General features: G+C 52.3%; 1 protein-coding gene across 3 annotated transcripts in view; it reads left to right on the top strand.

The window, feature by feature from the left end:
* Positions 1 to 16,831, top strand: part of PSD2 (pleckstrin and Sec7 domain containing 2) — an 82,477-nt gene that overhangs the window by 33,152 nt on the left and 32,494 nt on the right. For all 3 annotated transcript variants that reach the window (XM_071758859.1, XM_071758860.1, XM_071758858.1), the window contains exons 2-5: positions 5,481 to 5,592; positions 7,519 to 8,039; positions 12,986 to 13,474; positions 14,686 to 14,880. In XM_071758859.1, the coding sequence (XP_071614960.1) occupies positions 7,564 to 8,039; positions 12,986 to 13,474; positions 14,686 to 14,880 (1,160 nt within the window). In that variant the 5' untranslated portion in view covers positions 5,481 to 5,592; positions 7,519 to 7,563. The remainder of the gene's footprint in view (positions 1 to 5,480; positions 5,593 to 7,518; positions 8,040 to 12,985; positions 13,475 to 14,685; positions 14,881 to 16,831) is intronic.

The following is a 16,831-nucleotide window of genomic DNA, read 5'->3' as shown; positions in this document are numbered from 1 at the left end:
GTGCACCCCCCCTCTGCACGGGGTCACGTCTGACACCTGCATTTTGTAAATTCTGTGGTGAGTTGGTCTCAAAAAACAGATCCTTTCCCCTTCAGCAGCCACATGAGGGGTGCCCAGAACAAAATATCCACCAGGTGTGTTCTGTTCCTGCTCAGAGGGCTCTGGAGCTCAGAGCACAGGTGGGACATGGTTTATCACATGGTTTATCACACCAGAGCCTCTTACTGGAGGTGGCCAAGGATCTCCAGGGTTTTGTCCAACCAGAGTGAGCAAGGGTAATTTTTCAACTCTTCTAAAACTCAATCCAGGTGGTCAGCAAGTTGGGCTGGTTGGTTTTTTCTCTCTCCAAGGGGAGCAGGAAGCAGGGGGGTGGCTGGAGGGCAAGGAGGAGCCCCAGCTGGGAGCTGGTGGTGGTGGTTGTGGTTGTATGGCTGCCTGTCAGGGTTTGTGCCAAAGAAAGGGCCAAGCAGGAAACATCTGCCTGTCACATCTCTCTGGAGGCTGCTGCAGAGCTCTGCCTCCCCTGAGAGCTGACACCTAAAATTGCTTTTAGCTCCTGCAAAAAAAGGATGGAAGGTGTCTTGCAGAAAGCAACACCTTGAGAAAATGTATGGGTGCTTTGCAACGGCCTGGAAAAGGGTCCTGGATCACAGGGGCTGCATTTCATGGTGAAGAAAATAACTTCAAAAGAGGGTTTCTGGCCTGGCTGAGTGGACTGAGGGACACCCAAAGGCTGGAGGCCCTGATGTGCTCCTCTCTGGGTATATCTGTGCTGTCTGCACATTGCACAGAGCACATCCAATCCCTTGGGATTTTCTCAGGTTGGAGAAGCTGCTCCCCAGGTTTTGCCTGCAGCACCTGAGCCTGGGCTGGAATAACCTCAGGTGATGGTGTGGGCTGAGGAGCATCTGCTGCAGCATCTCCTCCCCATGTCAGCAGGGTACAGGGCAGGTCAGGTGCATTTGGGGCTGTCCCAGCAAGGACACAGCCAGTGACTTAGGCAAGAGGGTGCTCCCCTCTGTGCAGCAGTGAGGGCACATCTGGGCATCGTGTTTGGACCTCCAAGGTATTGGTGTTGGACCTCCAAGGAGAAGAGGTTTACAAAAGGGAGCTGGCCATGGGATTACAGGGGCTTCCAGGAGTCCATGGAGCAAAATGCAGAGACCAAAGTGCCACCTGAGTGGCAGCACAGACATCTTCTGTCTTTCCTTTCAGGACAGCCTTCTCCTCCATGCACCAGTGGCCAAGCTGCTGCTGTGTCCCCCCCGATCCTGCTTGGAGCTCACTCCTGAGAACTCATCCCTGGGAGCACCAGGACCTCCCCACACCCCTCCCTGTCACTGCCATCACCTTAGGTCTTGCTGAAGCATGGTGATGTTCTGGGGGAAGCCTTTTACAGCTTTGTTAAAAGACCCAGAGGATCAGTGCTGCTCTGCCCTGCATCTTCCAGAATTTCAGGCTGCACAAGAAGCAGATGCAAGGTCCCAGCACCCTCCTTGCCCTGGGCTCTACACCCAGAGTATCCCAGGGTAGGGCAGCTTGCTGTGCCATCCCTTCTCCTTCCTGACACCCCTGCTCTCTTCCTGAGCTGAGCTTGTCAGATGAGCACAGGATCTGCTCACTTTCACCTCCAGCACCACAGGAAGCACAGCAGAGCATCCATGGCATCCCTCTGCTCACCCCCTGGACATCCCCACCATGCCAGGGGCTGAAAGAGCTGCTGCCCCATCTCCTCTGAGCCCAAGGGGATGGGATGCAGAGCAGCCAGGCAAAGGAAGACTGCAGATGAAGCAGCCTGAGCAGCTCATGCTCCACTAAGCAGCAGAATTCTTCTCCCAACCTTCCTGTGTGGCAGCAGCCAAGCGGTTACACAAAACCAAAGTGGGAGCTTTTCCAGTTCCTAATGCGGGGAAGAAAATTAAAAATAAATCATTTCCCACCAGCCATTCAGCTTCAACAAAAGCTGGGAGACTTCCAGAGCCAGTCCCTGAAAGAACTGCTGTGTGGTTTCCAGCCCCTCAGACAATCAGGGCAAACTTTGCTGCCTCTCTGCCCGGGCTCTTCAGGACCTGGTCCTGCTGGCCCCACTGCAAACCCAGCCAGCAACCCAGTTTTTTCCATTTCTGCTCTTCTTCCTCCCCCAACCAGCCCTGCCCCATCTCCTCCTTGTCTGGGGACCATGCAGGGTAGCAGGGGCAGAGGAGGGCTGAGGAGGGGAGGTGGTGGCTGTCCTGCATTCCATCCCATGGCACTGGGCACGTGGGCTGATTTTGGGAGGATTCTGGGGAGTGGAGCTTGTTGCATTTGGCTTCCCTGGGTCTGGCAAGGAGGGAGAGCAGCAGAGGGGCACAGGGATGGGATCCTCAGTCTCCCATCCTGCTCTGGAAACACCAAAGCCCAGCACTGATGATTAAGGGAGTGGAACATCTCCCTTATGAGGAAAGGCTGAGGGAGCTGGGTCTCTTTAGTTTGGAGAAAAGGAGACTGAGGGGTGACCTCATCAATGTTTTCAAATATGTAAGGGGTGAGTGTCAGGGAGATGGAGTTAGGCTTTTCTCAGTGGTGACCAGTGATAGGACAAGGGGTAATGGGTGTAAATTGGAGCATAGGAGGTTCAAGTTGAATATCAGAAAGAATTTTTTTACTGTAAGGGTGACGGAGCCCTGGAACAGGCTGCCCAGGGGGGTTGTGGAGTCTCCTTCACTGGAGACATTCAAAACCCACCTGGACACGTTCCTAGGGGATGTACTCTAGGGGGCCCTGCTCTGGCAGGGGGGTTGGACTAGATGATCTTTCGAGGTCCCTTCCAACCCCTAGGATTCTATGATTCTATGATTCTATGATGGATGCTTTGACTCCCCTTGGTCTTTCCTACAGCAGTAACAGCCTCTTCCCAGCAGGAATCTGGGTTCTTCTGCTTATGTGGGACAACTCATGGAACTGCAGCTCAATAACTGCAGGGTCCCAGTTCCCAGCTCTGCCCTCAGTCTCAGCCAGCACACATTCCAGGTCCGTTCCCTTTCTTCCCAGACTCTTTGTTGTCATGTTAGATTTTTGTGTCTGTTCCATTATCTCTGTGTGTGTGTGAGGTGTTACATTTGCTGGAGATGCAGTGGGATGTCCCCCCCACCCACAGGAGCCAGGGGAGTCCCCTGGTTGGGTGGCTGCAGAAAGGGCAGGACTCCAAAAGTCCTGTGAATCCTCAGTTCTGGGAACCCAGCTCTCACCTCCAGCCCTTACCTGTGCTGGAGAACATTCACAAAGCAGAAACAAAATGAAAAAAGGAAGGGCACAGAGAATACCAGGCTGTGGTCTGCCTCAGCCTCCTCTCTGCTGGGCTGGAGGCAGATGGGGACTCTTGCAACCTGCTGCTCCAACCCTGGTTGCCTTCTTGTGAGTCCCAGTCGTGGTGTCACACCCCATGTCCCTTCCCATGGCCCATGTGTCCTCCCCAGGCAGCTGGGAAGTTGGCAGGACACAGAGGACCATGTGTGGCTCTCCTGGGGCTCTAAACAAGAAGAACCCCTCTGCAGCTGCTCTGGGACCCAGTGCCAGGCTCCTGACTTTTTGGGTTGAAATGCTCCTGGTTTCCCTGCAGAGCTCAGGTACATGGAGCCAAACATCTCAGAGGGGTCAGGAGACCTGGGTTTTTCTTCCTGACTCTGCTCAGAGCAGCAGCCTGGGAGCTGATGGTCTTCCTGGCTCAGCAATAGGCAGTGCCTGCATCCTCCCAGGGTTTCCCAGTCCCATTTCTCCAGGGATAACCCAGGCCAGAGAGCTGAGTTTGGTTATTGACTCCTCAGCCCTTCTGCCAGACCATAAAAGTCCCAGAAAAGCTTCACAGAGGGTAAAACAGAGTAGGCACAATGCAGTATATATTATACATAATAATATATATATATCATATATATATATGATATATATTATACATAATAACAGAAATGTGAATTTTTAAAATAATCCAAGTTGATTACAACTAGGAGGGATGGATGGGACATCAAACTTACAAAGACTTGCCAACTTTTCTTACTCAGGCCTGTCTCCTAACTGCATTTAGTTCCCAGTTTTCTGGTTGCATATGGCTGTGCCAAACCTTAGCTATTTGATTGGAATTCAGCTTGGGACATGTCTGGATTCCTACTGCAGTTTCTGGACGGATGGCAGGGAGGTGGGGAATTTCAGCCCAAACTCTTTGGCTGGGTTGAAAAATTGGACTCAGTAAGTCCCATTATTCATCTCGTGTTAAGAGGCCAGCAAAGCTTTGCTGGAAAGGTTCCTCCAAAGATTTGGGTGTTGGCTCCATGTTGCATGTCTGTGTGGATGCCTTCACTATGGGAAAGCCAAAATTTGGCCTAAATTAGGTTTTCTTTATTACTTGAGATTACAGTGTGGTCGTGCTCAGGAGGGTCTGAGTAACTTTGCAGGTAAATTCTTTGTAGATGTTGCATTGGCTTAGCCCTGGTGTCTGTGCATGAGAGGGCTAAATGCCTGGGAGGGATTTTCTGTGCTGGATTTATTGGAAAAGGGATTTGCAGATCTTTTCTCTTTGTATGGGATGGCAGAAGAACAAGCAAGAGGAGACTTTGCCCCTATGTGTGAACCTGAGGACTGTCCCAGAGGTTTGTTTTGACCTCCCATGGGAGGGCTCATCTCCTGCAGGTGAGATGCTGGGCCACAGAAAGCTGATGGTGTGGTGTCCCAGGCTGGAATTTCTCTTGGAAGGGAAAGGCAGGCTGGCTGAGAGAGAGGCAAGCCCAGGAGAAGGGGGCAACAGATCCCTCCCTGGGGACTTGACCCAGAAAACTGCTTCTGATCTCCTCTGAGGGCTTTTCCCAGCCTGGGGCAGACATCTCACAGTGTCTGGGTCTCCTTTAACTCCAGAGAGCTGTCTGCATCTGACACACCAGCTGTGGTCACCAGAGCTTCTCCCCAGCCTGGAGCAGAGGCACTTGCTGGAGAGGCATCTCTGCTCCCGTGAGGCCACCCTGCATCCTGCAATAGGAGCTCCAAGGGAAATCTTCCCACCTCGAGGATTTTGATAGTTCAGACTTGTTACAGTTCCCCCAAAGGCCTCTTAACCTGGCTCTTGGTTTGCTGGGGGGGCTGGGGAGGACCTGTTGGGATCCATCTGCAGCACACGTGTCTCTGGCTGATGAAACTGGGCATTCAGTGGGCTCATTGCCCAGTTTCTCCAGTTTCTCCAGTTTCTCCTGCAGCTTGCAACCACATTGTCCCTTTGCTCTGGTGGGGGTCAGGGAGGACTTCATTAAGCAAGAAGTCAGAAAACGTTTCTAAGCATTACTCCTCCACTCAGCTTTTGCACTGCCATGGCTGGAAACCAGAGAGGACCAGAGGGTGCAGGGGAAAGACCAAAGCAAGGGGACAGGGGGTGGGTCTAGAAACAAGATCAGAGTGGCAGGAGATCAGTGGGGTTCTCCTCTCAGGCCAGGCTGTGAGTTTTTCTGGTCCCTGTGTTACAGGCAGGCATCGTGCAGCTGCTGGAAGTGCCTGGCAGTGCCTGGAGTGGTTGGAGCAGGGATGCTGAGGGCCCTGTGACAGCAGGGGATGCACACGGATGCACCTGGAGAAGAGGTAAAATCCACCCCCCCCCCCAGCATTGCCTCGAGGTGGGACCTGCCCCATCTCATGATTGTGGGATGTGCAACCCTCAGGCAGTGTTTGATCCCCCAGACCTGTCCTGTGTGGGGCTCTGAACTTCCCAGCTCCCTGTGTGTCCCAGCTGTGGGGAGCAGGATACAGAGAGGGAGCCAGATCCTGAGTCCAAGATCCTGAGTCTGGGCTGTGGGAGCAGAGCAAGGTCAGCCCAGGATTGGGGATCCCCTCAGGATCTGTCCTGCTCAGCCAGAGGGTCAGCATTTTCCTGGGTGGATCTTCCTGTGCCCAGGCCATAGAGGGATGTTTGGGATCCAGTCTCACCTCCTCTTTGCTCCTTGCCCAAGTGCAGAGGAGTCAGCAGCAGAGGCACCTCCAGGACCTCCACCAGCTGGAGGGGTTGTAAGAGCAGAGACAGATGCAGCCCAGCACCTCTTCTTACCCAGATTCATAGAATGATTTGTTTGGGTTGGGAGGCACCTTGCATTAGGCAAACAAATGATTTTTTACAGCTAACAAGAGCTGCAGCTCAGCAAGTCAGAGGATCCACAGCCCATTGCTGGCATCTGGGCACCCTCACAGCTTCTCAGAGGTGATGCAACCTCTGTAACCCTAACCCTGCTTTCCAGAGGGAGAACTCAAGGCAGGGATTTTAAATCATAGAATCATAGAATGGGCTGGGTTGGAAGGGACCTCAGAGCTCATCAAGTCCAACCCTTGATCCACTCCCCCCGTGGTTCCCAGCCCATGGCACTGAGTGCCACATCCAGGCTCTTTTGAAATATCTCCAGGGATGGAGAATCCACCCCTTCCCTGGGCAGCCCATTCCAATGGCTGAGCACCCTTTCCCTAAAGAAATTCTTCCTAATGTCCAACCTAAACCTCCCACTTGAGTTGTGAGGTAGGAACAGAATTAGAGGGAGAACTCAGGGATCCCATCTGCCTGCTGCAATTCATTAGCTGGGCTTCCTGTGGAGGTGAAGACCAATATTGCTTTAAAACAAAATCAGGTGTTAGCAGGCCTCTGTCTGAGCCCCATAAAAAGCTCCTACTGCCAGAGACCATTTCTGGTGGCACCAGGTTCCTTTGGCTGCAGCTGCAGGGGTTACAGTCAGAAAAGTTTGCCCAGCCCAGGGGGTGTTTGAGACTCTCAGACTTGGCACCAGTGGGGCACCGTTCACCAAAAGGGCATCTTTTTTATCAAAAAAACCACTTTTCTAGTTTGGTGCAGCACGGTGTCCTCCCTTTATCCTGCTGAGAGAGCATCTCAGGGGACATCCAATAAGGAGACTTGTGCCAGAGGTTGAGCTGGCAACTTCTGACACCCTTCAGCAGAGCTCGTGTGCTGGGAGGAAGGGAAGTGTAACTCTGGCAGGCAAGCAGCTCTGCAGGAATGAAAAGTCAGCAGGAAGAATCCCACAGGTTGGCACATCATGGATGCTTAGAAGCATTTAAAAAGAGAGAAAAAAAAAAAAAAAGAAGTCACACCCATTTTCCCTCTTTGTCTTATTTTCTGGCAGGCAGGGAGTACTTGGGAATGGTACCCTGGTAGCCAGCACATGCCACATTCCTGTCCAACAGCCCCAGGCAGCTGCTTGGACAGCTGGGACACCAACAGCCCGGGTGCTACAGGATCCCTGCAGCACTCTGGGGCTGTTTGGGGTTGTGAGAGGAGCAGGAGCAGGCAGGTGCTCAGGATTCTCCTCTCCAGATGGGTAAAGGAGCCCCAGGCTTTGCAAAAGCATCACCCCTAGGACGGTCCCTCCTTCCTTTTAGACGGAGGGTGGGGTCCAGAGGTTTGAGGAGGATTTCCTCGGGCTGCCCTTCCCAGCTGGAATCCGTGGCTTTCCTGGGGGGCGGTGACGCGGTGCTTTCCTGGTGACGCGGTGCCTTTTCCATTTGTAGGTAGGAGCGAGGCTGAGCTGAGCGCGGGGCGGGAGCCAGCGGAATATGAGCGAGAAGAGCCACATCCCAGCCTCTGCTGGAAGCTGCCAGGAGCCGCATTCCTCGGGCTCCCAGCCGGGCTGCAGCCCCCGGGCCGAGCAGGAGCAGCTCCAGCCTGCGGAGCCTTCCAAGGAGCCAGCCGGGCCCCGGGAGGATGCTCAGCCCCCGGGAGGAGCGGAGGGGGAGAGCGGGGGCCACCGGCAGCTGGAAACGACAGCGGCAGCTCCGAGCTCAAGGCTGGGCGAGCAAGGAGCGGGGACAGACGCTGAGAGTGGCCCTGAGGACAGCCCGGGGCTGGAGGACGCTGTAGAGGCAGAGCTGGCAGCGGGACGGGAGCCGCGGGACGGCAGCGGGAGCGACGCGGGGGATGCGGGGTCCCCTTCCCTGGGGATACCCAGCCAGGCCCTCAGCAAGGAGTGGAGCCACGGAATCCTGGGCTCCTCGGAAGCTCTGAGCTCTGAGGAGCCCGAGGAGCAGCTCGGGTGAGTGCAAAGCCGCTGGAAGGCCGGGTTTGGGGGATGTTTCTGGAGCCTCCTTGCCTGGAGTTCCTCCCCTCTCCCTGTGGAACTCAGCGGCTTAAAAAGCTGCAGCTGCTTTCATGGCTGACTCTGGCTTTTCACTCTTTTTCTCTCTCTCTCTCTCTCTCTCTGGGCTTCTCACATTGCTTTTCCCTGCTCCAAACGCAGAGAAGCCGGGATCAGAGCCATAGGATGGCTGAAGGCAAGGAGCAGCTTCAGGGATCTGGGGGGAGCTGGTGCCAGTTGTGCTCATTTTGGGGGTGTCTTACTTGTCACCTGGGGCAGAGTTGCTTGAGATAATTTAGGATAAGGATGAAAGCCAGGGGAAGGTGGGGAGTGGGGCTTGTTTAGGAGCTTTGGAGGTCCCTGGCAGCCCCTGGCAGGTTTGCATCCCAAGGGCATCCCCGTTGGTAAGAGAGGGCAAAGCACTGAGCTGTGCTCCCTGCTGCACCTGCCACAGGTGTCACCAGCACCTGGGTGGCACAGACACAGCAGTGAGATGAGGGACACCAGGGCCAACCTGTTCTCAGGTGCCTGAGGCAAAGCAGCAACACGTGCAATGTCCCCCAGTGTCCCTGGCCTCTGCATTGGTGGCCTCTTTTCATGGAGAACCCTCCAGGCTGGGGATGCTCCCCCCAGAGCAGTGTTTCCAGCTGATCTGCTGCCTCTGCAAGTGCCTGGACTCCCTGTGGGGCTATGCAGGTGAGGCTGAAGGGAATTTACTGGTCACTGGGAGGAGGGAAGGTTTTTCCTGGGAAGAGTAGGGATGCTTCTCTTCACCACCAGAAACCATCCCGGGGCCTCTGTTGTAGCCAGCTGAGGGCTGTGGACTCTGTGAAGCTTTTGCCCCTGCCTAGGTAGCTCTCCTAGCCTGGGGCAGATGCTGCAAGCAGGAGAGTTCTGGAGAAGAGCAGCAGCAGATGTCCCAGAGAAGCGTGGGGACTTCTTGAGAGGAGAAGGTGTAAAAGGGGCCAAGTGGCCATGAGTGGCCTGGGAATCACCTTCAGGCTGAGCCACTTGGTCCGAGTGTGGTCTGGAGCTTGGGCAGGACCTCCCTAATCCATTGCCTCTCCTAATTCATTGCTCCCCAGTAAAAAGCTGCTGGTTTGATTTACCCAAGGTCCCCAGCAGGAAGGACCAGCACTGCTTCAACCAGCACAATTGAAGATGTTGGAGAGGGAAAATATCCAGTGCAGGCTGCTGGTGTGCCAGCACCCCCAGAGCTGGGGAGCCAACCCAGGGCAGGTCCCCCAAAAGCTCCATGAGCTGTGTGGTTAAGTCTTAGGTGCTTACAAATCTTTCAGGTTGCAAGGGAACAATTTTGTTTGGTATATGGCTCCCTGGAAGAGCTTGTGAGTTCAAGATGAAGCTAAGGGTGATCAGTGAATGTTGCTGCAATCCGTGGTAGTGCAATTATTTTAAAGTACTAGGGCCTAAATTGGGAGAAGTGGCAGGATTTGGAGATGATGCAACCTGACTGGGCTCTGCCTGCACAGCCCATAATCTTATGCTCTAAACATATTCATTTGAATAGCAAATAATTTTTTTGGAAGCTGAATGTACAAGGGACAAGTCACACACTGTATTCAAAGGCAGCTGGAAAAATTCAGGGACACAGCTGGAAGCTGGGAAAGTGCTGAGTGCCCAGGGAATGGGTCAGCTCACTGGGTTTGAGCTCCTTAGCACTTTGACCACCTATCTCCAGGGTAAATGGCAGAAACATGGGACTGGGCCAAGCCCAGCATGAAGCTGATCTTTCCTGACTCCAGCTGACTGTCTGGCTCTCCTAGATCCTTGTGGGCCAGGAGTGAAAAAGCTGACAGCTGGATGCAGGCACTGAGAAGTCACTGTCAGTCTGCATCAGCTCTGAGTTTCCCCAGTTTTTTTCTTCCCTTCAGTATGTTGCTTTTTCTGTTATGACCCACTCTGGATAGAGCAGAACCTGGGCTTTCTCTGGCTCTGGACTGATCTTTTACCAATGGGCAGTCAGCTTTCCTGGGGAGCAAATCCCTTGTCATCAGCTGCTGTTGGTGCTTGTAGGAGCCATTTTCTTCCCAAAGCTCCAAGTACTTTACAAGAAGGTGTCGAGTCCTGCTCTTCCTTCTGAACCCACAGAGAGTTAAAGGGTTAAAAGCCATCCAAGGGCATTGACTCCATGATGGGTCTGGAGAAAGAATCCATGATTGCCCCACTCGTGTGTGGTGCAAGAAATGGTTGTGTAAAAAGCCAAGGAAGTGAAGCCAAAGCTTTACTGCTTCTCTTTAGTTAACTGAGTCCTTTTCCCCCTTTCTTGTTGGTCCTGTGGCATCCCCTGTGCCAGGGGATCCCAGGGGATGCCACACTCATCCCCTGGCATGCAGATACACTGGCTCAGAGCCCCAGTTTCCAATCATTGTGACTTGGGGTCTTTCACCTTCCCAGGAGCCCCTGGCATTGGCCCTGCTGATCTCAGGGAGCTGACAACTCTGCAAACCAAGAGCATCATAGTCTCTCTTTTCAGCCCTATGAAGTTGTGTAAAACGTTCAAACTTGTTAACAGTGGAATCCCCCCCTTTGGCTTGTGGACCCTGCAGGTTTGGGACTGATGGGGCTGCTGGGCAACTCCAATTCCATTAAATCAAACCTCCTGATTACAATGCAATTAAATAGACTGCTCTTTACTTCACTGAAGCAATTGTTGAGCAACAAGTAGACAACACTTCTCTTTGGGGAGGCTGTGTCAGGTTCATTCACACGAGTGAGGCTTTGAACTCTCTCCCACCCTGCCCTGGCTTTGCTTGAATTGGATGCTTCTGGGCTGCTCTAAGTTGCAAAAAGTCTCTTGGTCCTCAATCTTTTCTGGGACCGTACAAGGAGAGCTGTGATGAGCCTGATTTAGTGCCCACCCAGGACCACAATTCCTGGCCTGGTCTCTGCCCTCTGTCCCACACAGCCTTTGCTGGGACATTTAGAGGGACACGGGCTTGTTCACTTCATTGCCTTCTGTAAAAAAATTGGGCTCAAGAGATAAATAAAGGGCTGGAAAATACAATCTCTGTGGTGTGAGCAGTAATAAAACTGACTCTGCGTGGTGAGAGAGCAGGAACCATGGGGTTATGGCAATGGGAGACCTGCTAAGCAATATCCAGGAGGTGCTTGATGGATTCTTCATGGGCTTGATGGCCAGGAGCAGCCAAGTCAACACCTGCAGGCACCAGTCCAGTCCCCAGCACCACTGGTACTGTGCCCCAAACCTCCAGGGATGCTCCAGGACCGTGGTGCATGGATGCTGATGATGGGAGTGAGGTGGTGCAGGCTAAGAACTTCTGTGTTGGCTCTTCTGGAGGATTTAGGGAACTCACAAAAGGTTTTTCCTTGGTGTGGGGACCCAGAGCCTCTGTAGGGGAGAGGATATGGGAGGTCACTGGGGATGGGGGTTGTTGCCAAAAGCTTGGCAAAGGGACAAGCTGTCCAGGCAGGTCCAGAACTCCCTTTGCTGGGGTCAGGCAAGGCTGGGAAGTCCTTCCTGTCACAAGGAGAGGAAGTTTTTCAAGTTCCTCCTGCTCTGTGGAAGGAGGAGATCATCTCTGGGCACGAGGGCATGGCCAGGCACTGCAGGCATGGATGGATTGGTAAAGACCAGGGGCCTTTGGGGTTCTGCCTCATTTCTGCTGCTGTCTGATTTGCTGCATGGCAGCTCTGATGAACTGGAGGAGAGTTTCCTGGAATGAAAGGATTATTATTATGTGGGTCTGCAGCCTCAGGAAAGCTTTCGCTCAGGGCATTGCAGACCTGGGTTTAGAATCGGAGTCTCCACCAACTCAGGCATCAGAAAAGACTTTTAAAGCATGCCAAAAGTTGTTTGTCAGGGCCTGTTTCATGCACATCCTGTAAGCACTGTGTGTGTGGCCATGGGTGAGGACAGTGACCTCCATCCCAGCCAAAGGAAAAGCCACACACTGAGAGCCACCATGAGAGCATCCTGGTTGTGACAAAGCAAATGGCAGCAGTGGCTGCTGGAGGTGACAGGATAGGCTTCACCTGAGAAATTTGGGGTGGTTTAGGCAAGTCCTTGCAGCCTGGTGCATTCCAGGAGGGACTGAACCCTCCCAGGGCTCCCAGCACGTTGCTGGCTTTGCCTCAGATGCATTTTTCCAGTGGGGGTTCATGTTGAGATGTCCCCTGGGATGAATGTCCCAGCATTCCGAGCCCAAAAGAGTTGGGATTGCTGACAGTTATCCCTGCTTCCCTGGAAGTCAGGCTTGCAGGGTTTTTTGCAGCCTCCTCTCATGTCTGGGATGCCGTGCCTGAATCCTACAGGTGAGCTGGAAAGTGGTGTGGATCCCCTCCTGCCTGGATGTGTGGCCATCCCCTTTTCCATCTCTCTCAGTGCAGAGAAATCCATTTGTAGGGTGTCTTGCACTTGTGCCTCATCTAAGAAAAAAAGGCTGAAGCTACAGCCTATTAATTGCTCCTGAAAAGCTTCTGCTTTTTCTCCACTATAAAAAGGATCAAGGACACTTGCTGCAGACATCCAAGGTTTGATGAAATGGCCTCGATCTTAAAGGATTTTCTTGCTTTTGAAGTCACCATAATTGGAGCACTTGAAGGGAGAGATAACCAGTGGGGTAAATCCAGTCCAGCCATGGATCCAGTAGCAGGTGCCAGATGCAAAGGTTTCCAATTCACTGTTCTGGCTTTTTCACTGGGGCCTGACCCAGTTAAGGGTTGGCTCAGCCCCTGGGATCCCTCATCAGAAAACTTCTTCAGCTCTAGAAGCTTGTAATAAAATAGGGAACAGGGGACTTACACCCCAGAGGGGTCCTGAGGGTCTGTAATCACTGCTGCCACTTCTTTTCCATCCTCCCTCCGAGGGGAAAAGTGTCAGCAATTACCTGGAGTGGTTTTTTCCATTTCCCCTTTTGGTCCAGGTTTGCTTCAGGAGATGCCAGGCTGCTGTACAGCGAGGATGAGAAGGAACATTTTCAATTCAAAGACATCAGGGATGGGTTCAGCTCGACCTTTGAGAAGATTGTTGAGTCTGACCTTATGAAAGGGACATACTACAGCAGCTTGGACTCCTTGGATGTCCTCTCCCTGACAGATGAGACAGACAGCTGTGTCAGTTTTGAGGCTCCACTCACACCATTGATCCAGCAAAGGGTGAAGGAAAGCCCTGAACTCTTGGAACAGAAACTCATAGCCCAGCAGAGAGAAGTCCAGCACCACATGGCTGCTGAAAAGCAAGAGCAGGCAGCAGCAAAGCCCACAGAGGGGGATTTTGGAAGCCCTCTCAGGCACTCCATCACCAGTAGCAGGTCAGAAAATGTGCTGAGCCACTTGTCCTTGAAGAGTATCCCAAATGGGTTCCACCTGGAAGGCTCAGAGGAAGATGCCACCAAGATCATTAACTCCATCAGGTAAGGAAATTCCTCTGGCAAAGGGCTTCTTGTCTTAGGGGTCCAAGTTCAGGAGCAAGATGTGATAGTGATGAAGTTTTTTTTTTTTCTCCTTGTTTTTCCTCTGTCATGGCAGAGGGGCCAGACAGCAACAGGAAAAACTTCCCTACCCATTAGTTAGGACTGCAGCTGGGGACCATGAGCCCATGGAACTAAACCAGCCAGTCCCCAGCGAGCCTCTGGCTCCTCCCTGTTCCCAAAGCCAGGATCCTAAACTGCAGGGGAGCCCAGGAAAAGCCATTCCCTGTGAATGCCTCCCCAAAAGTTCTGCTGCAGACAGGAGATCAGCAGAGATTTCATCCTCTGGACCAGCTCAGCCCCAAACCATCATCATCCTCGGGAGGCAGCAGGACAGGTCCTTGCGTGAGGGAGGCAGATGCTGAGCAGCCATGGGAGGTCTGGAGTGAGAACATACATCCAGCTGGCCACAGATGTGCCCATAATGCTGTAACTGGCCTTGGGCAAGAAAATAAAGCTGCTTCCCGAGCTCTGGGGCTGCCCAGGGGGTTGTCTGTGGGAAGAAGCCTTCATGCTGGCAGGCAGGGACTGGGAGAGGAGCATCCCAGCAGTGGCAGCAGCTCTGCTCCCAGCCCCATGGGTAGGATTTGTGGAAGGGAGGTTTCTCACCCTTGGGAAATAACCTGAAGAGCACGCTGGCTGTCCCTAAGACTGAAAGAGCTTTGCATCCCTTTTCATACCAGAGAGAGGAAGCTTAAAAAGGTGGTGAGGCTGCCTGCTTGGAACAGAGCATGGAATCCCGTGGCTTGGAAGGGACCTTAAGGAATATCCAGTTCCAGCCTGAGCCAGGGACACCTCACACCAACCCAGGTTGCTCCAAGCCCCATCCAGCCTGGGCTGAGACACTGCCAGGGAGGGATCACCCCTTGTGCTGTCTCTCCACACCCTTATAAAAAAATCCCTCCCCAGCTTTCCTCTAGGCCCTATTCAGGTACATCCTTACTTCCTAGGGAGTAGTCACCTTTTCAGTCTTTTCCTACCCATCTGCAAAGAAAAAAGGACTCTTTCATTTGACCTGAAGTGAAAGAAACTTTGCCCAATATCCAGTTGCTTTTTCCATATTTCATGGAAGAAACCACCACCAACAAAAAAGTCATTTTCTTCGGGTTTCATCAAACTGATGCTCCTTGAATTGTCTCCTGTTCCCTGTGCAGTGAGGCCAGCTTGAAGGACACCCTGTCAGACTCTGACTCTGAGATGGGCAGCACAGAGCAGCTGGACCAGGGCAGCACAGACACCTTGGCAAACGGGTGCAGGGTGGATGGGGAGGCTGCCAAGAGGTTGGCCAAACGCCTCTACAACCTGGAGGGCTTCAAACGCTGCGACGTGGCACGGCAGCTGGGGAAAAAGTAAGTGTGGGGTTGGGGGTCGATGGAGATGGAAGCATGGAATGTGGCCAGGAAAAACACTGCTGGGGGGGGGAGGGGGGAGGGAAGGGGTGGGCATGCTCTGGGAGGACAGGAAAAAGGCAGGAAGGGAGAAAGCAGATGGTAGCAGGGCTTGCTGGATGGAGTCGGGGCTGCTGGAGATCCTCCTGGTGGAAAATAATCCAAGGAAAATGCCCTTGGAAGCTGCATCCCACAAATTGCTGGCCTGTAGTGGGAGTTAAGTGCCTCGAGGTGCTGCCTGCCAGAATCAAGAGCTTCCAGCATTTGGTAGGAGCCCATCAGGACCTCCCCTAAGGCAATCCCCAGGCTAAAGGCTTTGGGATACAGACCTGGATCTGCACTGGGTTCCAGTCCTCAGGTTTTTAATTTCTGCACCCCAAAACCTTCTTGCTGCAGTGCCTCCTGACCCAGTCTGTGTAGATGGCATAAAGAGGGTGATGGAGAGGCAGGTACACACCACAGCTCCAAGAACCTCAGGCTGGTATATTTGCCTGGGAAAGGCAGAAGGGAAATAAAAAGTGTTTGTTCAAAAGTGGGAGAGTTACAGATGTGTCTAAGAAACAAATGACAGCAATGGATGTAGCAGTAACAGATTATTTTAGGGTGTCAGTGGGTGTGAGGACACCAATCCCCACTATCCTTCTCCTGGATCAGATATAACCTGTGCTGTTGGTTTATTTTTTTTTTAATGTCCTTAAAATGTCTCCCTTCTGTCTGGATCAGCAGGACACAACTGTCCCTCAGCAAATATCCAAACTTTCAGTACCAAGGATTTTCTGTGACTCCCAGCTTTGTCCTGGGACAGAAAAGGAGCCCTCAAATATCTCCTAGAGAGGTTCTTTGTATCACCTGGCAGCATCCTTGTTCTTCTTTTCTGCTGTAGTTCTTGTAGCAAGTCCATTGCTGCTGCCTCAGGTCTCGCATCCTTCTCCTTTTTTTTTGCCAATTTGCCACAAGAGCTCCTGGAGTGGGGAAGTTTCAAGAAACTGAACCCTGGGGAAGCATCTGAATGTGTCCCTTTGTCCCTGCAATTCTCACACCTGCAATCCTCAGATTCCTTGGGAAGCTGTTTGGGTGCCCACGTTTGGGAACTGACCCAGGCTTTAGGAGAAAATTTCTGTTTGGATCAGCTGGGCTTTTGGCATCAATCATTTCCCAGCACAAAAACTGGTCAGAGCTGCAGGCTCCTGGATTTGCAGAGCAGGAAAGGAAGAAGGATGAGGATAGGTGTGTTTTAAAATGTTTTTGCTCCCTGAAGCCAATGTAAGGCCAATTTCCCCCTGGGGGAGCAGGGGAAGCTTCAGTGATGCTTTCAGGCCAGCTCCATGTAGGAGGATTGTTCAAAAAGTAAATTCTCATTTTAAATTTTTAAACTAATTTAACCTTTTTAAAATTTTCTTTCTTTCTTTCTGATTATTGGCAATTTTCTAAAAAACCCCACAAACAGAACACCACAAAAACAAACAAAAAAAACCCCAAACCCAAACCATTCATCTCTGTCAAACAAGTAGAAAAATCTTGGCAAACAAGGAAATGGAGGTTGGGTATCTCTTTCTAGCTGACACAATTCTGTGAATTTAACCTCAAAAAACCTCAGAAATTACTTTTCTCTCTCTGAAGAGCCTGTGTTTTGGCAACTGAGCTCTCCATGAAGGATCCTTGTTCCTGAGTTTGTCTGTGGCATCATCTCAGCTCTGTCACCACTCTTGCCTCTTGTTGCATGGAGATTAAACTGTCTTATGGACAAGCATATTTTTTTTTTTTTTGACCCAGATGACTGTGGTACAAAAAGGATCCTGGATAGCAGAGGACAAGGTGATTCCTCTGTCCATGTCCAGTGAAGCAGGAATGAAACTGGGATTAAAGATCAGGGCACCTGTGTCATGCCCTGGGGTGGGCTGTGACCCAGTTG

The sequence above is a fragment of the Heliangelus exortis genome, chromosome 15 (assembly GCF_036169615.1).
Source record: "Heliangelus exortis chromosome 15, bHelExo1.hap1, whole genome shotgun sequence".
Taxonomy (NCBI): Eukaryota; Metazoa; Chordata; class Aves; order Apodiformes; family Trochilidae; genus Heliangelus; species Heliangelus exortis.
This window is presented reverse-complemented; position numbering and strand designations above follow the sequence as displayed.